At 42.1% G+C, this 24,710-nt stretch overlaps 1 protein-coding gene across 1 annotated transcript in view; it reads left to right on the top strand.

Moving 5' to 3' along the window:
* Window positions 1-24,710, top strand: part of LOC143297382 (unconventional myosin-IXb-like) — a 124,899-nt gene that overhangs the window by 30,238 nt on the left and 69,951 nt on the right. Inside the window, 15 exon segments of the mRNA XM_076609698.1 lie at window positions 1,299-1,398; window positions 7,465-7,565; window positions 8,027-8,081; window positions 8,642-8,719; window positions 10,798-10,863; window positions 10,865-10,888; window positions 12,566-12,679; window positions 13,449-13,583; window positions 14,229-14,350; window positions 15,737-15,878; window positions 16,528-16,618; window positions 17,547-17,648; window positions 18,295-18,382; window positions 19,198-19,242; window positions 23,489-23,713. Of these exon segments, the coding sequence (XP_076465813.1) occupies window positions 1,299-1,398; window positions 7,465-7,565; window positions 8,027-8,081; window positions 8,642-8,719; window positions 10,798-10,863; window positions 10,865-10,888; window positions 12,566-12,679; window positions 13,449-13,583; window positions 14,229-14,350; window positions 15,737-15,878; window positions 16,528-16,618; window positions 17,547-17,648; window positions 18,295-18,382; window positions 19,198-19,242; window positions 23,489-23,713 (1,488 nt within the window).

Raw genomic sequence — 24,710 nt, 5'->3', positions numbered from 1 at the left:
GGGGTGGAGGATGATATTGCTGTTGAGTGAAATGATTAGGACTTGATGGTTATAGCCAGGTAGTAGAGCCTTGTGGGTTGGCCTTGGACAGCTGTCAGGAAGCTCTGTGGGTTCACTGGTGGTTGCATAGGTCATGCGTTAAAAGTTTGGTGTTCTGTTATTTTCCTAAGTCTGACCTGATTTGTGTAGAATTCGGAATATTTTTACCACCAACTTGTGGTTTAAGCCCTGCATAGATCACTAGTGCAGTTTGTCCATGGTGGGAAAGAGACTTTTATGCAGACCACTGGAAGCCCAAACAAGTGTCATGCATGTGAGCTTGCCAAATATCAAAAATACACACCTGAATATACACACCTGAATACACATCTGAATATACACACCTGAAAAACCTGTAACGGCTCCTCCCAGGTGGGTTTTGGAAGCATGAAAACACCCAGCTGGGTGTGCCTGCCATTGAGAGAATGGCTGTGAAAAAGGTGGGGCAGAAACAATCAACATATCATTGTGGTAACAACCCACTTGAGTCAACCGGCACATGATGCAAGAGGCCCCAGACCACAAACACAGGAGGCGAAGAAAATCAAAGGGGAGGGGGGATGGAGGGGGGTATGGGTGGGTGGGGAGGGTTGATGTTTTGATGCATACAGAACACCAGACATTGAGGTGTATTGTTTGCTTTTGGGGGTTAGGAGAGAGTTAATGCAGATGTTAACTTTTTTCTACTGCTTCCACAAAGTTGTCAAGGTTTCAAGGCTTTTTAAAAAGAGTGTGTGTGTGCGTGAGTTTGTGTGTGTGTGTGTGTGGGGTGCATGTGTGGGTGTGGGTGTGCGCATGCGTGTTTGTGTTTGTGTGTGTGTGTGTTGCAAGGTTGTTGCCGCAAAGTCATAGCTTTAGGACAAAATGCTCTGGGTGCTGCTGATTGAATTTGGTTTTTGACCTCTTCCATAAATCTTAGCAGGACACTATATTGCACTGCCACCATCTTCATTGTGATTATCCCCCTCCTCCCCCCCCCCAACATTATCTTCCATCTCCTCCTCCTCCTCCGTATCGTCATCATGATCATCCTCATCATTTTCATCCTCCTCCTCCCCATCTTCTGTATCATCATCTTCATCCTCATCTCCCCAGTATCACCCTTCTCATCCTCCTCTGTATATCATCATGATTATTATCTTCATCCTCCTCCTCTTCTTCTTCCACCTCTTCATTTTCCTCCTCCTCCTCCTCATCCTGTTGATCATCCCATGTATGCAAGCTGTACCCCTGATCGTCAGTATTGTGTGTGTTGACAGGAACTACCATGTGTTCTACTACCTGCTGGCGGGGGCTGATGACAAGGAGAGGGAGACCTTACACCTGTCCAGGCCCGAGGACTACAAGTACCTGTCACATGTAGGTACCCGGGGTATTTTGCAGTTGAACAGCTACTGTTGTCTTTGGCATTGGGAAGAGTGCAGGATGGTCCATATGAGGAACTGGACTCGCATCTTGAAACTGATCAGTAGGTGACCCCCAGAATGCGAACGTGACAGGGTAAAAAATGTCAAGCACTTAACCCATTCAACCCTGGGAAGTTTACAGCCTCAGCAGGCCTCCATGTCATAGTTATGATGGTTAAAAAAAAAAGAAAAAAAAAAAAAGAAAAAAAGAAAAAAACCCACTGAAAATAAACTGTTGGACACATCTGGAAATACTGTAGAAGTTTGTTTCCTTTCTTTGCAATTTATGCATAATTATGTAGAAACGTGAAAACCATTTTAACGAGATGAATTGCTACACCAGAGCAATGCTCAGGCACAGGGCTCAGTGAGTTAAGGTCACTTGTACTGAAGAATAAATGTGGGAGCTGCAGCCCACAAAGGCAGAAGATCAGTAGGTTTTGTCAGGTAATACTGGACAATGTTTCATTATGAGGCACAGCTGAACTTCACCCAAGCCAAAGTGAGGGATGTAGGGGGGAGGGGGGTTCCATTGTGTGCTTGACCTGTGAGGAATCCGCAGGTCTCTTGCATATTCTGGGGGATTTGGGGGAATTTATGGCACATTTAAGTCAAGGATTTCACAGCCCCCATTGAAGAAGAGGACTGTGGTTTTGTGGTGTGCTCCATGGGGTGACGTTTGCATTTCCTGTGGTTCATTGTGGACCTCCTGCAGCTGTGATGGCTTTATTGGGGACGTTGGTTGCTTTGAGGGAAACCTGTTTCTGTCATCCTTGAGGTGATATAATCCATTGTGAACTTCACTTACCTTGGTTGCACTGCTGGTCCATTGTTAAACTGGGAACAAGAGCAGGCAGGTTGATAATAAAAAGAAAAAAAATCTGAACTTTTCTCAACAAATTGACGCTCATCATTGCTGGAATACAGCAGTTCTTACAGTGAGAGGGAAATTTGGAGACTGGCATAAATCTCAAATTGACACCAGGAGTTGATTGCTCAGAAGTAGGAGTCACTTGCATATGGATTATAGAATTATAGGCTTATTTTTTTCATTTGATATATTGGTTGGCATGATTTCAGGAAACATAGAGTGTGGGGTTTTGTTTCTCTATGTATTTTCTAGCAGTATATATTGGAGTTAATAAAATTATTCAGCAGGGGATAGGTTGTTATCTTGTCACTGACTTTGAAAATTCCTACCTCTATATTTACAGCTCTGAAGTAGCTTTCCTGTTGCCTGTTTTGTTTCATTGCTCTTGTGAGGAATGCTTTCAGATTCTTTCTATCATTTACAAACAGCACTCTGACTTCAAAATATCATAGAGGGTAGTGTGTATACTGATAACATTGACTGTATTTGAAAGTGTTGGAAAGGCCTTGTGCGTGCGCCTGATTTTCTCTTCCCTCATCATTTTTTACCAGGTTGTGTGGGGTCGATATTAACAGTGTTTTCAGCCTTGATAGGGTCCTGTGTGGTTGGAGGGGCTATCAGCAGCTAGGATGAATAAAGGAATTAATAAGTAAATAGACAGACAGATAGATAGGTAGGCAGGCATTTAGATAGATAGGTGTTAAAGGTATCTAGAAAAGGTAGATAAACTGCCACAAATGCAAGAGGTGGGGCAAAGAGCCTATACGTGTGCAGGTACATGCACAGGCTGTGTGTTTGGAAGCAGGAGATGTGGAGGGAGAGGGGTAGGAGGCGGGAGGGGAGGGACAGCTAAGGAAGCCTGTGCATCACAAAGTTGGAGCCAAACAAGCATGGCACTGTCAGAAGCAGAGAGATGAAAAGAACCAGTCCCTGAAGTCAGACTGGTTGGCTCACATAGTTGGCTGTCAAGGAAGAGGAATCAGTTGCTTAGAATGTGTGTGTGTGTGTGTGTGTGTGTGTGTGTGGAGGTGGTTAGGAATTTGTGTGATGCATGTCCCTTAAATTTGAGCATTTCTGATTCTGGAGTTTGGAGACTGAGTGAGAGAGAAGCATTGTTTACAGTGTGTGTGTGTGTGTGTGTGTGTGTGTGTGCTCGCATGTATGGAGGTGCATACACTTTCAAAAATGCTTGCATGCACTTAGTAACTGACCACTGAGAACTGTCGGCCCAAGGGGAGCAGACACATGCATGTGCTTTCTGTATCAGATCTCCCATTTGGTGGAAGAAAAGAGAAGCGTTGTGGCACATACTGAAGGTTTCCGAGTCCTTGTTCAGTGAGTTTACAGCAAGACTGAAATAATAATGATAATGATGAGAATGATGACAACAATAAATATTATAATGATAATGATAATAAAAGGCATTTGTGTAGTGCATTTCTTGAATCTGATTCAGTCTCAGTGTACTGTCAATCACTCAGTACAATCAGTAATTCACAGGCAGCCATGCCCGAAAATGACAAACCATACTCAACCATACACACACACACCCATGTACAGAAAAAAGCTCAAATTAACAATGGAGGAAAAAAAAAAAAAAAAAACCCACAAAAACGCCTCACAGAACAGGTGAGACTTTGGCTGGGATTTGAACAAGAATGAGTGTTGATTGGTGCCGTGGACCAACATAACAGGCAGTGAATTCCAGACAGTGGGAGCACAACAGTAGGTGTGGAAGACGACAGTGGTGGGAAAGCTTTATCTTATCACAGGCTGCTAACGAGGTGGAGAAGCCCATAGGCCTCCTGTTCCCATTGCTCCCGCCGCCCGCGCCCCTGAACTCTCTACCCCATGCCCCCTTGCCGTCCATTGAGATGAGTTTCAGTTTCAAGAAGGGGTTAGAGCGTATGGACTAATCTACATAACACTACATCACATCTGCTTTAATTTCTTTTTTTTTTTTTTTTTTTCAAAGGAAGCAAATATCTGACCAGTGCACAGACCTTACATCACTGGTCAGGCCTTGAGAGCCTACTAAATTCTAAAGATATATATATATATATATATATATATATATATCAGTATTAGTATCAGTAGCTCAAGGAGGTGTCACTGCATTCTGTCAGATCCATATATATACGCTACACCACATCTGCCAAGCAGATGCCTGACCAGCAGCATAACCCAACGCGCTTAGTCAGGCTTTGAGGAAAAAAAAAAGTTAAAAAAAAGAAAAAGAAGAGATAAACAAATAGATAAACAGAAACACATCATTTAAAAAAATAAAAAAAAAGAGAGAATGCAAGTGGTCCATGAGCCACATTCATTGAACTTTTGTACACACACACACACACACACACACACACACAAGGAAGGAGAGAAGAGAAATTGTGTGCTGCTGCTGCTGTGGTGTGATTGCCATCTGCCTGTTTGTGGGGGATTGGGATTTGGGGATTTTGGGGGGAGGCGCTATCGCCTGGATCGCAGGTGAAGACTGACACTGGGTACCTTGTGAAGCGGGTAGAGGGTGGAATGAGTTGGAGGGGTGAGGGTATGAGGGTGGGTGGAATTTCTTTTTCTTTTTTAAATGTTGGAAGAAGGATAAATATTGATGGAAAACAAACTTATTACTGAAAGGACTGTACTGAGGATACTGTAGGGGTGTGGGAGTGGGGTGTACACTTGCATGCATGCACGTACACAGAAAGAGAGAAGGGAAAGGTGAGAAAAGACACAGAGAAACCCTGTGAGGGATAGGGGGGAACAGTGTGAGAAGCAAGCTGCACAGATAAAACCATGCCCCCAAAGAACCTGCATGGGGTTAGTGGGGAGAGGATGGAGAGAGCTGTGCGTCTTATCTGCAGATTGGAAGGGATCTTGCGGAGGCTGACACAGGGCTTTGGTAATATCTGCTGTAACATGTGAGAAACAGGGGAACCTGCCACCACCCCTGGTGGGTTAACCCTTTGAGCCCTGGCTGCTGTGGAGGCAGGCAATCCTGTCATAACTCTCTCCTTGGCAAACATCGCTGGCAGCTGGGAACATAAGTGGTTAATTGATGGCAAGAAATCTTCACTGCTGAGGGGGAAAAAAAAAAGATTGGGTTGTTCACTTTTGAGAACATAAGTGGTTAAATGTTGACAGTAAAAGTTCACTGGGAGAGGAAAAAAAAGGGGGGGTTTGGCAGCATGAAACAAGCTTTGAAACAGATCTTACAACAGGCGTTTTTGCAGTTTGGCAAGGAGAAATAAATTACTTGTGGCAGCAGATTTCTCGTTTGCTCTTTGCCCGCAGAGAGTGCATTATTAGGGTGCTGCACCATGTTTTGTTTGTTTTATTGTCTGCCTCTGTGTATTTGTCTACCTCATAGTTTATTCCAGACACAACTCATTCACATCCTCATGGTTTTTTTTTTTTTTTTTTTTTTTTTTAATTGACAGTAAATGCATACTGCACAAGGGAATTGGTTTATCTTTTTGTCCTTAAGGGTTGCACTACGGCCACCATTCGGGGTCTAATACAGTTGGGGGTGGGGGGGGAGGGGGGGGTGATTTGATAGATTATTCATTTATTTACTAATTTAGTTAAGTTTTTGTGCATTTGTGTACTATACCATTCATGTACCATACCCCATACCACATCATACCATGCCATAGCCTGCCCTGCTGTGCTGTTCCATTTCAACACAAAGCAATGAAATACAATGCAGTGCAATACAGTTCATTCATTCAGTTATATTATTATTATTTGTCTAATGTCATTGAGTTGAAGTTTTGTGTTTGTTTCAGTCTCTGTGGTTTGGACACACTCTCTCTCGTCCACCTAGTTCCCTTCCCACCTCCCCCCCTGTCCCCTGGTGTATTAAACTGCAGGGAAGAATAAAGCCTAGGGGCATATCCGGGGCTGTGATCTGGCACCTAGTTGGATGACCTCTTTGCACAGTTGTCTGTTTTAGGGAGAGGTTTTTTGTTGTTGTTGTTGCTGTTGTTTGTTTATATTTGGGGGTAGGGGTGGCGGAGCATTTGTCATCATGTTGTTATCAGGATCAAGGTTCCATTTGTTGTACATATTTGATTAATCTAGAAATAAAAAGGAACTTGTTTCCTGACTTTGACAGACACCAGAAGAAAATAGAAACAATTGTGCACACAATCTGTATGTTTTGCATTTCCTCAGCAATCGCCTCCAGCAGGAGACAGTGTTGATATCTGCTGTCAGTGATGTAGACTGACTGTACCAGGCAACTTTCTTTTCCTTTTCTAGCATCTGTCTAGTTTCCAAAAACCACAAATAGTGCTTGTGATTGGCTGCACATGAACTGTGATTTGATTGACGTATTGCGCGGTCAGCCTTCCTGAGCGTGTTAGTTGTGTGGCTGGAGAAGCTACAGTATTGACTACCAGACTGTAGGGGAGGGGGCAGGCCTTCACTCTGTCTGGTATTGTAACTTAGCCACTATTGTTGTCAGTAAGGACTGATGGAGTCCTGCTTATGCTGAGCACTGCTGAACAGCACCGGAGTGACTTAGCAGCAGTGCGGGGTTTCCGCTGGTGTGTGACTTCACGGCAACCTAACATTGATACTTCCTGCACTGTGGACTGTTGGTGCTGAGATTGTGGCAGACAAACCTGGGTGTGGCTGTGGATGAGGGGCTTGGAAGGAGGGTTGTGGGAGTAATGCCACTGAAACTATGGGGCAGCAGCAGTGCAGTGTCTCCTCTGGTGTGTGGCCTCCCTGTGACCTAACATCGATGGTTCCCTGTGGACTGCTGGCACAGGGACTGCGACAGATGAACCTGGGTGTGGCTGTAGATGGGGGACTCGGAGTGAGCAGTGTGGGAGCAATGCCACTGAAACGGTGCACTTATGTGGAGTGATGGCCTAGAGGTAACGCATCTGTCTAGGAAGCTAGAGAATCTGAGTGCGCTGGTTTGAATCACGGCTCAGCCGCCGATATTTTCTCCCCCTCCACTAGATAAAAAGAAATACAAATACAAATACAAATGATGGGGTAGCAAAAAAACCCCAAAAAATACCGCAACTATGGGGCAGCAGAAAAAGATATGATGACGACGACATGGCTGTTTTTGTTGGGTTTTTTTTTTTCTCCACAGTGTTGATTTGGTGGTATGGTTGCTGTGTGTTGCAGAGCCAGTGCTACACTTTGGAGGGGGTGGATGAGGAACATGAGTTTGCCCGTCTCCGTCAGTCCATGGAGATGGTGGGCTTCTCTCCTGAGACACAGCGCAAGTAAGGCTGATGGTGTGGGTGTGGGGGTGTGTGGGGGTCGGGAGCTGTGGGGTGTGTTTGTGGGTATGTGTGCATGTGTGAGTTTGTGTGTCTTGTGTGTGACTCTGTGCCTGTACTTGCGTTTGGGTGGGTAAGGGGGGAAGAAAAAGGGTGGATAAGTCCAAGCATATATGTGCATAAGTGTATGCATCTGCGTACATCAGCTAATAGATATATGTACATGTTTGTACTCTCCACACTGTGAATAATGCCACTAAAAGAAGATGAGACACCACCAAAAATACAACAACAAAGAAACAAACATATCAGTGACAACATTCAGACTGTGGGGAAGTGTTACTGTCATGCTTTCTACAATGAGAAATCTTGTTGTTACTGTCATGTTTTCTACAGTGAGAAATCATGTTGTTACTGTCATATTTTCTACAATGAGAAATCAGTAGAAGATGTCTTTGTTTCAGGATATTCTGTGTTCTGTCGGCAGTGCTGCATTTGGGCAATGTGGAATTCAAAAAGGTAAATATTCAGTCTTGACAGTTTGTGGAGTGCATTAAACAAGTGAACAAAAATGCAGGAATGAAGGCAGTTTTGATTATAGCTGTTGTGTTATAGATCACGTTTGGAATTACGGAAATGTTTTTTCATCATAGTTGTTGTTTTTTCTGTGCCCAGCTCTTTGTTTACTTGAAGGATGGAAGTGTGTTAGTTTTGTTCATCAGTTTGTACCTTACAGGTGTCATTGTTTCATGATGCATACATGTACATGCACACAAACCCTCTTGTGTCTCAGCAAAATTTGTTTCTCTCACTGCATTTTCTCTGTCTGTATTCCTCATCCGTTTTCCTTTGATGGGTATGTCAGAAAATAAAGCAGATATCTCTCAAATGTGTGGAAGACAACACAGCTCAGCATGATCAAACTGAAATGAATCTTTGTATGAAATTCGGGTATGAACATGCTCCTATTCATTTTTCTGTCAAAGGCGTTGTTTTCCTTCTATGTATTTTTGATTGTGACAAGACCAGGTAACAACAATCACCATTTCAATTTTGTCGAACTGTTTCTTTTTTTTCAGAAAGGGGATCAGCATCATGATGAATCTGTCACTGTTCGTAACGAAACCACTGTGAAAATCATCTCCGACTTGCTCAAGGTGTGTGTGTATTTGTGGGTGTGGGTGTGTGTGTGTGTGTGTGGTGTGTGTGTGTGTGTATGTGTAATAGTGGTACTTCCATTGGGAAGTTTGAAGTGCAGTGTTGTAATGAACTGATATATTTACTCCTCGGTACCTATTCAAGAACACTAGAAAGGTGAATTTTGGTATGGTATAACTGTCTGGTTCACTTCAGATCAAATAAAAGATGAACGCATCGCCTCCTGTTAGATTTTCAAGATCTGCCAGACATGTGGATTGATGTGCAATCTCACAGCACCAGCCATGCTTTCATTTATTTATTCATTTATTTGTTACCATCATCATGCCAAAAAACCAAACCCAAACAAAAAAAACCCCCAGAAAACCCCAGCTCTGCTTTTGAAATACGGGCCATTTGTTGAAAAGCGCATTGAAAAGATAAATGTGTGCACATGGGAATTGCATCACTGAACATGAAAGATATATATTTATTTTCTTGTTTTAGTTTCTTTTATTTTGTTATGTTTTGAAAAGCTAGGTTACCAACATTGTTAAATTGATTCTTCTTGGTTTGTTTTGATGCCATCAGTGATAACTTTTGAGTATTTTTCTTAACTTTCTTTTTATTTTTTCCTGACTAAACAGGTCTAGATTATGAGATCATGCCAGTAAGTCTCCTGTATGCCAACCTGTCACTTAGATTGTAGCTGATAACCTTAGATGTTAAGGTTGCATTCGCTCATGACAATAACTCATTAGTACCCCCACACACACACACACACACACCACACAAGAACCCCTTCCAACACAGACAGACAGACAGACAGACAGACACACACACACACACACACACACACACACACACACACACACACACACACACACACACACACACACACATGTACACACACAAGGTCTTATATCACTTAATGTGGATAGACATTAAATGCAATTGAACACACACAAAGATAGAGTTCTCTCATACAGTCTCTCACACATGCACAAGACATTGCGAGTATGCAATCAGTAAAGAACTAACTTGTTATCATGCAGTTTGGAACTAATTTGGTACAAGGTTGAATGGAAGGGAATTCCAGGCGGTTGGACTCTGGAAGGAAATATTACACTGACTGAAGAAATAGGTTGTGACTGAGAATGACAGAGAAGTATCCCCAACTGGTGCCATTGATAGATGAGTTTTGTATGATATCCTGGATTGAATGGGGAGCCAGTGCAGTGGTTTTAGAAGAGGTGTGGTGTGTTCACATTTGGGCAGTTTTAGAATCAGCCTCGCTGTATTGTTCTGGAACTTTTTGATCTTGTGAAGCAGGCACTCGGTGCTTTCCATCAGATTGCAGATGTGTCAGCAAACAAGTTCAGAGGAACAAACTCCAAAGTTTCACAGTTCATTTGTTTTTTCCATCCCCTTTTCTGTCGTGTCTATGTCTGTATCTGTCTTTCTGAGAAAATGTTTCTACCAGATGCCGAAACAACAGTTCACAAAAGGGAAACCACCAACCAACCAAACAACAACAACAACAAACAACAACCCCCAAAACAAAACACATAAAAAAGCAAAAAGCAACTGTATGTAAACGTGAGATATGTCAAAAGTCAAAGTCAAAAATGTTTTGACTGTCAGGCTTCTGGCCCATAACAACAGGCAGGAGTGCACAGTTTCAGGAAAAAAAACATCATGAGATGATAGAGATATTTTTGAGCCTTTCTTTTCTATGGGCTAAGTGCCTTCTATATAAACAAAGAACACTATGTTACAGTACCAGCATTTTCACAGGCTAGAATCAAAGAAAGCTTAAAGAATGATGGATATATACTACTTATCTGGTATGTATTCCTCTCTCAGATCCTGATATCTGTGACACACGAAAAGAAAATGCACTTCATTTTCCATTGCATTATGACGGAAAGGACAAAAGCTATCATCATTATATCAAAGGGGTCTGTATCGCAAATAACTATATTTTATGGAGGACATACCAATTATAATTAAGATATATATATAAAAAAAAAAGTGGGTGGAAAAAAAAAGAAATGAGAAAAGATGTGCCATTTTTGCTGCATTGTGTGTGGTTCAGGTGAAAGAGAAAACAGTGCTGGATGCCCTGACTCAGAAAAGGACTACAGCTGGGGATGAAACCGTTCACCATCAACTACAAGATGGAAGAGGTAAGACCGCTGTTCCTTGTTGTCATTTGCCATTGTGACTGCTTGCTGTTCTTGTTGTTGATGTTTCTGAGGATTGGGGTGAAACTCTTGATGAGTGAGATCTGTTTCAAAAGTGTATTTCCCAAAGTATATTCAGGCTGATGTCCAAGAACATGGCAGAATTTTGCTGCTCCTGGCAAATATCTGCATCAATATAACTGCCATATTAAGCAGAAGAAATTATGATTTTAACTGAAAATGATATAATGACTGCTATTAATCAGTGTAACAACATGTAAATGTGCTGTTGTTATAAGAAATTAAAATGCATCAGTAAAATGATTGCAAACATTTTTTGCTTTTTCACAAATTTGTGTGCCCTTCCCAGAAATGCATGGCCTTTATTATTGGAATGTGTGAAAAGAGCTGAATTTGAAACTAAATTTGGTACTGAAAGAAAAGAATTTGTTTCAATGATCATTAGAAAAATGGTCAAAGGGGTGCAAATGGGAAGACCGAATAATTTTTTTTGTGAGGTATTCCAGTATAGAGATGATCTCCCTTTGTTTTGAAAGGCATGCGATGACCATTGCAGATGCTGGCCTGTGCACAACATGGTTTGATTCATTGTCTCTTCTTGTTAATACCAAAGTCTTAAGTCTGGTATTATCTGCAATGAATTTGACATTTTAAAGCTAATTGTTTCCCCCCTCCCCCCCCCCCCCCCCCACACACACACACACACACGCACGCATGCACGCACACACGCATGCACGCATCTCTCTCTCTCTGTCAGTGAATACTTCTGGGGTCGTATACATGGGGCAGGTGTAAACAGACATGTTCGGACTAAACATGCTGTCAGAGACAATCTATCAAAAGTTGGTATCATGGCGGAAGACTTTGACGAAGTCTGAGTCTAAACACAGACGAAAACGGCTGAACTTTAGTCCAACGATTCCGCTAGACTACACGCCGTACACCCAGAGTTTGTTAAAGACAAACGGCGTGTTTATTTTTGTTAAGTACTTCAGTGGACTGGAATGCACCTGCTAGAAGTGTATAATGATGATAATGGTGATGAAGATGATGATGATGATGATGATGATAATAGTAATGATAATGATGATAATGATAAGTTTATTTCTGTTGAGCCTTTCATTAAAATACAACAAACAGAAACAATTTACATAAGAAATATAACTACACACACCCACACACACACACACACACACCCACACACACACACACACACACAGGTGCTTCAAAACATAACAACCACGTGCATGCCGCACGATTGCACATGTTAGTGATGCCCTCTGGACACAACAAACCAGTGAACTCCAGGCCGAACAAACCAAGCGTAATTTCAATCCGTGCAGCAGCTGACAAGCATGCGCATATGGGAACTTATTCGGGAAAATCCCTTTCTAAATAAGAACGAAGGTGTTGTCAAGAACGAATTGTGAGAAGTCCAGTTGTTCGTTGTTAGACCTTCACGCCCGCCCCATGAATAGCGACTTTGCTGCGGCAAAAGTCCACACGTTTTGCTGTACGCCCGATATATGCAAGTCAGTCCCCATGAATAAGGCCCCTGAAATCAAAGATGCCCAAGTGACCATCTTTTTCTCCTTGCCATGAAGGCAGCCATACTCCATTTTCGGGTGGCCTAATGCAGTGTGTACACTGTGTGTGCAGGCGGTGGCCACCCGAGACGCCATGGCCAAGTGTATCTATGGCGCCCTGTTTGACTGGATCGTGCTGAAGGTGAACCAGGCCTTGCTGGCCAAGAAACACAACAGTGAGCATGAGGTCAGTGTCCATGGCTTTGCCTTCATGTGTGGCTTTGTGTGGAGGTTGGTGTGGGTTTGTGTTTGGGGGGTTAGTGTGTGTGTGTGTGTGTGTTGGGGGGGGCGGGGTTAGTGTGTGTATGTGTTTGTGTTGGTGGATTAGTATGTGTGTGTTTCATGGGGGGGTTAGTGTGTGTGTGTTCGGGGTTAGTGTGCGTGTGCGTGTGTGTGTGTGTGTGTGTGTGTGCGCGCGCGTGTGTGTGTTACGGGGTTAGTGTGTGTGTTGGGGGGTTAGTGTGTGTGTTAGGGGGGATTAGTATGTGTGTGTGTGTTGGGGGTTTGTGTGCGTGTGTGTCTGTTAGGAGGTTAGTATGTGTGTGTGTGTGAGTGTGTGTGTTGGGGGGTCAGTGTGTGTGTTTGTATTGGGGGTTAGTGTGTGTGTGTGGGCATTGGTTGGGTGGAGTGGACTTTTTGTGTTTCTGTATTAAGTGGCACTTTGTAATTGTTATATTGTCACTGTGTGTGTGTGAACGTTTAACTGTTAGGAGTTTTGCCTTGTTATCAGTTCACCTCCTTTATGAAGTTCAGTTTTGCAACTGTGATTGTGAACTGACAAGATTTGATTTGATTTGGTGTGATGCACAGATGGATGGGTTGTGAACTGACAATGCATACTCATTTTGCATGTATACATATGCGAATGCACACACACACACACACACACACACACACACACACACACACACACACACACACGCATGCATTGATGTTCTTGCCACACACTGTTTCAGGGCAATTCCATTGGGGTGTTGGACATCTTTGGCTTTGAGGACTTTGGTCGCAACAGCTTTGAGCAGTTCTGCATCAACTACGCCAATGAACATCTACAGTATTACTTCAACCAGCACATCTTTAAGTTTGAACAGGTATCAGTATCAGTATCAGTAGCTCAAGGAGGTGTCACTGCATTTGGTCAAATCCATATACGCTACACCACATCTGCCAAGCAGATGCCTGACCAGCAGCGTAACCCAACGTGCTTAATCAGGCCTTGAGAAAAAAAAAGAAGAAAGATAAAATAAAATAAAAATAACAATAAAAATGATTAAAATAAAATAAATCAAATAAAGTAAAAATAACAAAAATTAAAAAAAAAAAAATTTTTTTTTTGAACAGGTACATAGTGTTTGTGTTTGCACTGTGTCATATTTTTTTTGTCATTTTGAGGTGTTTTGGGTTTATTTAGCCTTTGTGGAAGGCTTGATTGATGGGCGTTTCAGTTCATTGCCTGCTTTGAAAGAGCTGTGGGATTATCTGTGTATAAAAATATAAAAAGATTTAACAGTGAGAATGGTCTGATATTAGAGACATTGTGGGTATGTGTGTGTTCAAGTGTGTCCGTCTGTTTGTTGTCAGCAAATCTATGCAGAGTGATTGAGATTTTGGCCTGAAGGAAATAAAATCCCCAAGGAAATATGCCCGTGGTAATGCTTGGAAAACGTTTGACTGTATTAGATCAAATTTCTCTTCATAATCTCTGTGTCTTTTTTTCTTCTTCTTCTTCTTTACAGGAAGAATACCAAAGGGAGGGCATCCAGTGGAAGAACATTGAGTTCATCGACAACACAGGCTGTCTGGAGATTTTCTCCAAGCGTCCCAGTGGCCTTTTCCACCTTCTGGATGAAGAGTGCAAGTAGGTGTCTTATCATACTTCACTTGGGCCAGCTGCATGATCATTGTCCGTTGTAGATGGTTTGTGTCCTCTGCATTAAACTGAAGAGTTGGTCCCATGCATTAATGCAAGAGTGCAAAGGTTGAAAGTCTCTTTAGGGCTCTGTGTCTATAAACAGCAAGGACATGCTGCCGAGGGAGAGGGATGTGGGGAGGAGGGTTGTTCACAAGATGAACAATGGAGATGTTGGGGATGTGTCAATGGCGTTAACTGCAAATTAACTGCAGTTTTGTAACTGTTACAAAATGGTAGCTTTGTTGCAGACGGACAGAGGAATAGAAGAGATGTATACCTGTCTGGGAATACTGGGTGATGGACATATCCTGTTTTTTTAAATTAAAAAAAAATAATTTTTTTTTAGTGTGTGTGTGTGTGTGTGTGCAAGCATATACACATACATGTACAATCCTGCAGGTATACTTACTTCTGCATGAATGACAATAGACTGCAGTAATGAAATCACATTGTGTGTGTGAGGGAGGTGGTTGTACATAAATGTGTGTGTGTGTGTAATTTCATTTTACATCTTTTTTCCAAACACTTGACGTTAGCTGAAATTTAGAGAGAGATTGAAATAAATAATTGAAGGAATACTGTATGTGTGTTTTAAAGAAGTAGTAATTTCATTTCACATCTTTTTTCCAAACATCTGACATGAGATGAACTGTAGAGAGAGAATGAAAGAAAGAAATGAAATGATCCCTTCCATTTGATGAATGATATAACTTACATTGAAGCGGCTATCAGTGTTTATGTATACTCCTTGAAGTTGATTCTACTATTTAATGCTTTACACTGGTTTTTGATAGGAATCTGATTATATATTTTTGTGATATTGGTGACCCAAATGTGGAATTTGATTACATATGTTTCTTGACAAATATTCTTCTTCTTCTTCTTCTGCGTTCACTTCTATGCACACGAGTGGGCTTTTACGTGTATGACCGTTTTTACCCCGCCATGTTGGCAGCCATACTCCGTTTTCGGGGGTGTGCATGCTGGGTATGTTCTTGTTTCCATAACCCACCGAACGCTGACATGGATTACAGGATCTTTAACGTGCGTATTTGATCTTCTGCTTGCATATACACACGGAGGGGGTTCAGGGACTAGCAGGTCTGCACATATGTTGACCTGGGAGATCGTAAAAATCTCCACCCTTTACCCACCAGGCGCCGACACTGTGAGTCGAACCCGGGACCCTCAGATTGACAGTCCAACGCTTTAACCACTCGGCTGTTGCGCCCGTCGATAAATATAAATTTCACTACAAGGGTTCTGGGGGGGGGGAGAAGAAAGAAATGAAAGGAGAAACACTGATCCCCCTTCCCCCTGTTGTGTGAACAGTTTTCCGGGTGCCACCAATGACACCCTGCTGACCAAGTTCACCCACAATCACCGTGGCAACCCCTACTACCAGGTACCCCAGCTGAAGGAGGGGGCCTTCAACATCGTCCACTACGCCGGCAAGGTCAAGTACTTTGTCAAGGTCAGTTGCACCCTGTAGGTCGGCGAGAGAGTTGTGATGTTTGAGTGGGTGTTGGTGTGTTTGTGTGTGTGTGTGTATGTCTGTGCCTGTGTGTGAGTGTGTACGAGTGGGCTTTTACATGTATGGCTGTTTGTTTTTTTTTACCCTGCCATTTAGGCAGCCGTACTCCGTTTTCGGGGGTATTCTTTTCATATTTGTAATTCTTACATGTATCTCATTCCTGCCACATTTATTGTTAAACAAATACAGAGCCTCAAGTGGATTAGCCTTACAGTGTGCATTATTATCAATGTCAGTTTATGCAGAAGCGGTTTTGATGTCTGTATTCTTTTTACTTTTTTCTGGTTTTTAATGTGGAGTTTAGTGTGTTGCTGGCATGAGGGTTACTGATAGGAGAGATAACAAAAACCACTCCCTTCACCATCCCGAAGAAATGAGAGAGGGGGGAAAAAACAGCAAAACCCCCAAAAATTTAAAAGCCTGCTGTTAGAAAAACATGATATCCTTTAATCTAACTTTCATGTTTTCATTCTATTCGCCATTCATTCCTCCATTCATGTATGATGTTATCTTTATTTGCTTCCTTCCGTCACTCATTCATCCACTTCTCATATTTCTGTCATTGACTGAGTGATGCCCTGTGTGACAGGATTTCCGAGAGAAGAACTCTGACCTGGTGAGGCCGGAGATCGTGAGCACCATGAAGAAGAGCAGCATGACCTTCGTCCGCGAGCTGATGGGTGAGTGGGAAGGGAGGTGTTCACCACTGTAGGTTTTATGTTCAGTTTTGGTTTCTCAAGAAGGCATCGCTGTGTTCGAACAATTTCTTTTGTACGGTACACATCTGCTAGGCAGATGCCTGACAGCAGCATAACCCAGTGAACTAGTCCGGCTTTGAGTGCACGCATATATATTTGTGTACCCTCGCCTCAACAGCGGCATATCCCAAAGCAGTTAATCAAGGCCTTGAGTGCATACGTTTTTATTTGTGTACCTGTTAAGAGTGGATTTCTTCTTCAGAATTCTACCAGAGGACAAGACGCTTGTTGCCATGGGTTCTGTTTTTTTCAGTGCATCAAGTGCATGCATGCTGCACACGGGTCCTCGGTTTATCCTCTCATCTGAAGGATTAGACACTCAGAAGTTTGATTTCCAGTCAGACATGGGAAAAAGGGTGAGGCTAGGATCCGTACCCAGACCCTGACAGACACTGTATTGGCAGATGAGCATCTTAACCATTCTGCCACCTTCCTCTTCTGTATTATCGGATGAATTGAGGGAGTTTGAGAGTATCAATAGACTGAAAGAACTGGAGAGAGTTTGAACATGTACAGGACCGCATAGTAGTGTGTCATTCACTTCTCAGATGTGTTTATTCGGAATGCTGCTCAGAGAGAGAAAAATATATTTTGATTCAGAGTGAGGTCTGTGTGTGTGTGTTTGTGTGTAATTTTTATCACTGTCCACATCTTAAGTGTGGGTGGGTGTGTTATGTGCATACATGCTTGCATGTGTATGTTCAAAGTCTTAAATGTCTGTGTGATGGTCTTTTCAAGCAGTGAAATGTGTTCAGTTTCACTGTTTTTAAAGTGCAGCAGCACTGAGAATGTGACATGGCAGTCATGTGACAGCATGTTTGTAATGATGATGATGCTACCCCTGTCCCAGGTATTGATCCTGTGGCGGTACTGCGGTGGTCAGTGGTTCGAGCCTTCTTCCGCTGTTTGTTTGCCTTCATGAATGCTGGAGAGAGATACCGGAAGAACGGGGGTGAGTTGTGCTCTCTTCTGTTTGCGTGTTTGCTCTCACTTTCCTTTTCTTTTAACTTGCTTGTGTAAAAAAACCAAAAAAACTGAGTGTTTATGATCACCCAGTTTTTGTTGTCTGTATGTGTGGGGTGTGTGTCTGTGGTAAAATTTTTAACATTGGAATTTTCATTGTAAGCTCTGGTTACTAGTACGGGAACAAACTTGGTATGATGGTAAGCATGCATAAGACATTTCCACTAATCCCTTTTATCATTTTTTTTTTCACATCAGTGGAATTTGTATGCAGCAAATTGAACTAGACTTCTGCTACACCACTCCGGAGCAGATTGTGCAGTCTGTTCAGAGTGAGACATGCCATTCCAGGATATCATTATGACAGGAAGCGTAGAGAACAGCCTTGTCACATTGCCCCCAACCAGAATGGACCTCTATGGCAGCATTGTCATCATCATAGTCATCATTCTCCTCCGTTCTCATCATCAACATAGACACGCCATACTTTGAGTGTGTTGAGATCAGTGAGATTTATATTGCGCAAAATTGATGTCATATTTTGACCAGAATGTTTGTCGTCATGAGCTGGTCCTTCTGGTTGGCTGTCACCAAACATAAGGTGTAAGCGACAGTAACTGTCCTGTGTCACCCAGGAGCGGAAAAGAAAGCCAGGAATCGATTCTCCGATTCCCACCTCCATGAAACAACGGCCACCACCAACCTCAGTGACAACTTGCTCAAGTAAGTGATGAGAAAACGTGAGCTTTATTTTTTTTCTTTTCTAGCAGTGATGTAAACCATTCCTTCTGATTTTGTTTGTTTATTCTTTACGGTGATGTGATACGTTTGGATGTGAGTGTGTTTCAGTATTAGTTCTCCGTGTTCTGTGTATTGTGACTGTGTGTCGTGGCTGTGGCAGGTCCTTGAGGAATGACTCGTCTGCATTGCTGTCATGTCAGCTGCTGCTTTCAATCGGAGATAGGCCATCTAGATGTTGTTTCTCTGGTCTCCTCCTTGTGTTAGAATCAGACTTTTGACGTTTCAGGATAGAAGTCAGATGAGCCCTTCTGTCTGTATTGTGTGGCTGTTGTTGCTTTTTTTTTTTTTTTTTTTTTTTTTTACTCTGTGGCTTATCTGTTGTGACCCTGATCAGGGTTTGTGAGTGTGAGTATGAGTGTGTGTGTGTGTGTGTGTGTGTGTGTGTGTGTGTGTGTGTGCATTTGTCGTGCATGTTTGACATATTGTTTTCAAGATCTTTCTTTCTCACACAAATACACACACACACACACACACACACACACACACACACACACACACACACACACACACACAGAGTAAAGTTAGTTAATTCTTTCTTGGTTTTCTGTTGTTCCCCCTTAGAACACACACACACACACACACACACACACACACACACATTCATATACACAATTTATTATCTTTATCATTATTATTGATATATGATAAAAATCAGTATTGTAATTATCATCATCAGTATTAGTATTGCTGTTATTATCACTGATAGAGTTGTGTGCCTGTGGTTTTGTCTTCTGAAGATTTATCCACATAGCTCAGACCCTACGAGTGCTGCACAAAATCCAGTAAGTTGTCTCCGACTACCCCCCACACCCTATACACCCCATGCATCTGAATACCTCCCTACCCCTTTACTAATCCATTAATCCTCTTGGTTAATGTTAACTGAGTCAGTCTTTTGTTGGAGTAACACCAAGTTCTGAATGTTGATCAGTTATGCCTCTTTCTGTGGGCACTGTTTTTGTGACTAAAATTTTCCTTTTTTTTTTTTAATTTTTTTTTTTTTTAAAGCTGATTTTGTTGTCATTGTTTTCTTTTGATTTCCTAGCGAAAGCTATTAGGTTAGTAATGCTTTGAGGCATTGTTGGCATTTAATTTTTAAAGAGTTTCTCACAGTATTTATTTATTTATTTTTTATGATATGCGTGTTCTGTGAAAAGTACGGTTCAGTAGAAGACAGGGTAGACAGGCAGCTGTGAAGAAAAGTTGACATCGGTTCAGTTTTAAGGTCTGTTGTGAATGTTTGATCATGTCTGAGCAATCTTTGTTGACAATCTTTTATTCAAAAAAAAAAAAAAAAAAAAAAAAGTCTGTGGTGGTGGGGGAAACACCGCACTGTATGGGGCAGTGTTTTACTTGATAATTTTGTTGTTTCTCTTGTCTCGTTGTCTCCTTTTTTTTTCTTTCTACTTTTCATTATTAAAATGTATGACTTCCCCAGCTTCTTGGCTCTCACCAAGCACAATCATTGCTGCTTTGAGCGAATAGAGCACAGGGTATATTTTGATGATTGGATGTGAAAAGAAAGGCCGTATGTACTTGGTAGGAGAGAGAAAGAGTGATCAACAGTCATTAAAAAAAAAAACATAAAGAAACAACAACAATGGGTTCAAAACATGTTTTCTTATGTAGGAGTTGCAAGATCAGTTTATGTAGTCAGTTTATTGCTTGTAAGTCTGTTTTTAAAATGAGAGGAGTAGGGGTGATTGGGCAATCACATGTATGTGTTTACTGAATTTATACCACAAATTTACATCAAACGTTTGTCATTTAATTTTCATTCTAATTTGGATTCAGTTGCACCGGGTTTTTTTTTTTTCTCCCACCAAGGTGTGTTTTTTTTTTCTTTTTGTTTTCTGTTTTGTTTTCTGCAAGAAGCGGCAGTAACCCTTTGGTAGTGGACTTTGTTCTGTCTGTAGGTAGGTAACCAGTAAGGATGAGTTCTCTGAAGGCACGCACACAAAGGTGGTGATTCAGGGGGTATGCTGGTTTTCTTCCTATGGTTTGGGTGTGGTTCTCCCCCCCTGGAGGTTGCTAGTTGTCCCCCTTTGCCCTCCCCCCCCCACCCCCCCTTTCTTCCCTCCATCCCTCCCCACCACATTTTCCTTGGAGTGAACACAGAATGTGAGCCTGTCCCACATTTGCGCATCTTCCAAGATGGACTTGGTTAGTTGAGGGTTTGTTTCTAGTTGGAGATGGAAGGGGGTGGAGGGGGTGAGTCTGTTTATATATATTTATAACTCAGTTGGGGTTTAGGACCAGTGGTGATATTTCTTCTTTTTTTCCCCTAGGCTCTATAGGATCAGTTGTGACGGTTTTTCAGTCGTGATATGACCTTGTATGGGTTGGGCTGACATCAGCAATGATGAAGGATTCTGATCATGTTTGTCTGGCGTTGTCAGTGTTCATTTCCCTGGAACTGATGACTTTGACATGGAATTATTAAGTTGAAAGGTTGGGAGGTCAGGGGTTTAGTTGTTTTTGTTGTTGTTTTTTTTTATGGGGGTGTGGGGTGGGGAGGGAGTATGAGATTGATTTTGAGATGAATGTTTCTGAATTATGTTTTTTTTTTTATGATTTGGGAGTGGACACTTTTGGAATTGCTCAGTTTAGGGTTTGTTATCGATTGGAATTGTTCGGTTTAGGGTTTGTGATGGGGGAAAAATTAAGGATGTAAAGGAGGGGACATGGGGCATATTCCTGATGCATCTCTGATTCCTCCTCCTCCCCTCAGCCCCCCCCCCCTTTTTTTTCTCCTGTTTTATTCTTTCACATTTTCTCCATTCTATACTCAATTTAATGCCTTTTCCTTTTGGTTTCATGTGTATTGGTCTGTTTGGTTACCAGGGTATTTCTGTACAGTTAATGGGAGAAACTGTCACTTTTATTTCTGTATGATTTTCTTAACATACGCATAAAGACTCGTGTATCCAAAAGAATGTGAAAATAGTGAAAATGACTGGAACGTACATGCAGGAACAGTTCTTTCCATTTGAGTGTGACATTGTATGGATTGGTAAGAAAACACAGGGTATGCAAGGATGGGGAAAGTGGTTTAGTCAGGAGAAAAAACTGTTTTGATTGTATTTTTTGTTAGTGCATTGGGATGAGAGATTTGAGCCTCAATTGAAATATGAGTGCATCCTTTCAGGGTGTTTTACTTTCGGTGTGGGTGAGAAAAATATTTGCCAGAGCTTTACAGGATAAATGTACTACTGTGTTGTCCCATTGAAAGACTAAAACAGATGTGATGCACACAAACACATGCAATCAGATATATCTATCTATCTGTCAATCTTTATATATATATATATATATCTATATCTATCTATCTATCTATCTGTATATATATATATATATATATATATATATATATATATATATATGCACACTGTATTGAATTACTCTTTTGTCACAACAGATTTCTCTGTGTGAAATTTGCACTGCTCTCCTCAGGGAGAGCACATTGCTACAGTGAGAGTGCCACTCATTTTTTCTTTTATTTTTCTGCCTGCAGATATATTTGTTTTCTTATGAAGTGGATTTTTCTACAGAATTTTGACCACTCTTTTGTTGCTGCTGGTTCTTTTACGTGTGCTAAGTGCATGCTGCACACAGGACCTTGGTCTATCATCTCATGCAAATAACTAGCGTCCAGACCACCACTGAAGTTCTGGTGGAGGGGTAGAAAATACTGGTGAGTGTGGGGTTCCTACCAGTGCGTTCAGATTCTCTCGCTTCATTACCACAAAGCCAACACTCCACATGTCACACTCAATAACTTTCTTTCCCTCTTCCCCTCCCTCCTCATCGGCATTCCTCCACATCCTCCCTCCTCTCCCAACCCCCACCTGTCCTCTACAAGTGCTGAACATGATTATTAACAAGCGGCAGTATCAGTGTTATCATCCCAAAGATTTTGTTTGGAAACTTGGATGTTACTTTCCCAGCCGATGTTTGTGTCGATGTGCACTGGATGTTGTTGACCCTGGGGCACTCAGTTGCATCCTAGCAGCACTGTCCTTGGGGCTGAATGGGTTAAGTCGTAAGAGTTATACCCAGAGGGTAAAAACGCAGTACCGCCGTAACGTGAAAGGACAGCACGAAAGATGTGCTGTGTTGCAAAGGGAGTTTGTTGTAGTACGGTGTTGTGTAGCGTGATGTATTGAATGGAGTAAGGTGTAGTGTAGTGCCATTTGCGAAGGCCAGCAGGAAAGATTCTGTTCTGGATATTTATTCAGTGTTCTGTAACCGCGTCTCTGTCGGAATACCATTTCCTGGTAATGGTTAGGAAAAAAACAAACCCACCAACCTACAGCAGAGCACCACCACACATAGAGACATTGTCTTTGTGTTCTTTTGAATGACATCATAGAGCTGAGAGGGAAACCAGATAAGAACAGTAATGTAAACTTTTTTGAACATGTGAGCGTGAACGTGAACACCCACAAGTGTGCTGTTACCTGTGTTTGTGAATTTGGCATACACAAACTACGCACACTTCACACAGACATGTACTCACTTTCATATGTGCATGCGCATTTGCACGCGTACACCCACGCTTGTACACATGCCCATACACCCACCCACACACCCGCATATGCTCTCTCTCACACGAACATGTACACACACGCGTGCACATGCACAGATGCAAGCATGGATGCACGCGTTCACACACACACACACACACACACACATATGCTTACACCTCTTTAAAAAAAAAAAAAACCATAATTTGTTGTCCTTTGTCTCCTTTATCCTTGCCCCTGTTTCCTGATTTCATGTTTTTCCCCAGTCTGTTCCAAAGTGTTATCTGAATCATATGTAACCAATCAGTTGAGTTGTGTGTGCGCTTGCCACCTAACCTGCCCGTATTACTAAACTTGCATCCACCCCAGTAGGGGGAGGTCACCATGGAATGTGGCGTGGCTGTGAAGATGTGGTAGTTTTGAATCCGGTTTAATTTCTGACGTGTGTGCTGTGACCTTTCCCCTTTCACCCCAATCTGCTGCCCCCCCCTCCTCCCTGTAGAAGCAGACACCGGCAGAGAGAGCGTGACCTTGCCGCCTCCGCCATGGCAAACCTGCATGACGCTGACCCCGTCCCGGCATGCTCGGCGGCTGAGAACGATGACCTTGACCTTGTGTGCTCCCAGCGGCAGGTTCTGCATGAGGAGCTGATGATGTATAGCACCATGGAGTCCAGCTTGCCCCCGTCTGACGCCAAAGTGATCCGCCGGGCTCGCAAGCTGCTCATGTGCGTTGGTGTTGTGACTGTGGCTAGTCGTTTGGGTTTTGGCTTTGAGTGGGCTTCTGTTGGCTTTTTTATTGTTTTTTTTTATTTTGGCTGGCATGTGTGTGTTTGCATGTGTGTGTGGTGGGGTGGGGGTTTAGGGGCGTTGCTTGGTATGATACTGCAGAATGTGACCAAACCTGTTTTTGAATGATGAGACCAAAACAGTTTATTGTTTGTTTGTTTTTTGCTTTATATAATTGAAGTAAAATATTGAAGGAAAAACTTGACCTTGATTGATGAAAATGTCCTTGTACTTGCATTCATAACCAAATGGATTTACTCAAAAAAAGGATATTGCATTGGATGTCTAATGGACGGAAAAAGAACCTGAGTTAAACACAAAATAAAAAAGCGAAAATTTTCTTCCCTGGAGTCTTCTACATGCAAAACAATGAAATATATAGATGAAGAAAGCTTCAGCTGAACATGTGTTTGAATTGTGTCTTGAATGTCAAATGGGAAGATATACATAGACAAGGAAATAATTAAGATAAAAGTAACTTTATTATTCACATATGTATTTCTGTACTACAAACTCCCTTGCCCACTTCCCTTCTTTTTTTTCATGTAAACTGATGTATTTCTCCCCACATCTACACACACACATGACTAAAATTCTCCTGCTATCGCCCACTGTTTTGCTCCACCCCACTCTTAAGGCGTAATGCACACGGTTTTACACGGCATTTCAAGGAAGATGCCTGCTACATGCTTCCTACTTTTGACATAATTATCATTGAAGGTGCCATTCACCATGAGTACAGCTGAGTCTTTTGAATCTGCTAGTTTCAGTTTGTGTGATTGACTGTTTGACTCTTGGAAGACCCCAGGGTTGGAATTTATTGCTTTCACTTGTTTTGTGACATAACCTTTGTTTGTTTTCTGTTAGCGAGGTGAGTTCAGTGCTGTTAAAAAAACATAAGTTTTATTCTCACCTGCGGTCATAAAAAAATCTAAA

The sequence above is a fragment of the Babylonia areolata genome, chromosome 22, assembly GCF_041734735.1.
Source record: "Babylonia areolata isolate BAREFJ2019XMU chromosome 22, ASM4173473v1, whole genome shotgun sequence".
Lineage (NCBI taxonomy): Eukaryota > Metazoa > Mollusca > Gastropoda > Neogastropoda > Buccinidae > Babylonia > Babylonia areolata.
This window is presented reverse-complemented; position numbering and strand designations above follow the sequence as displayed.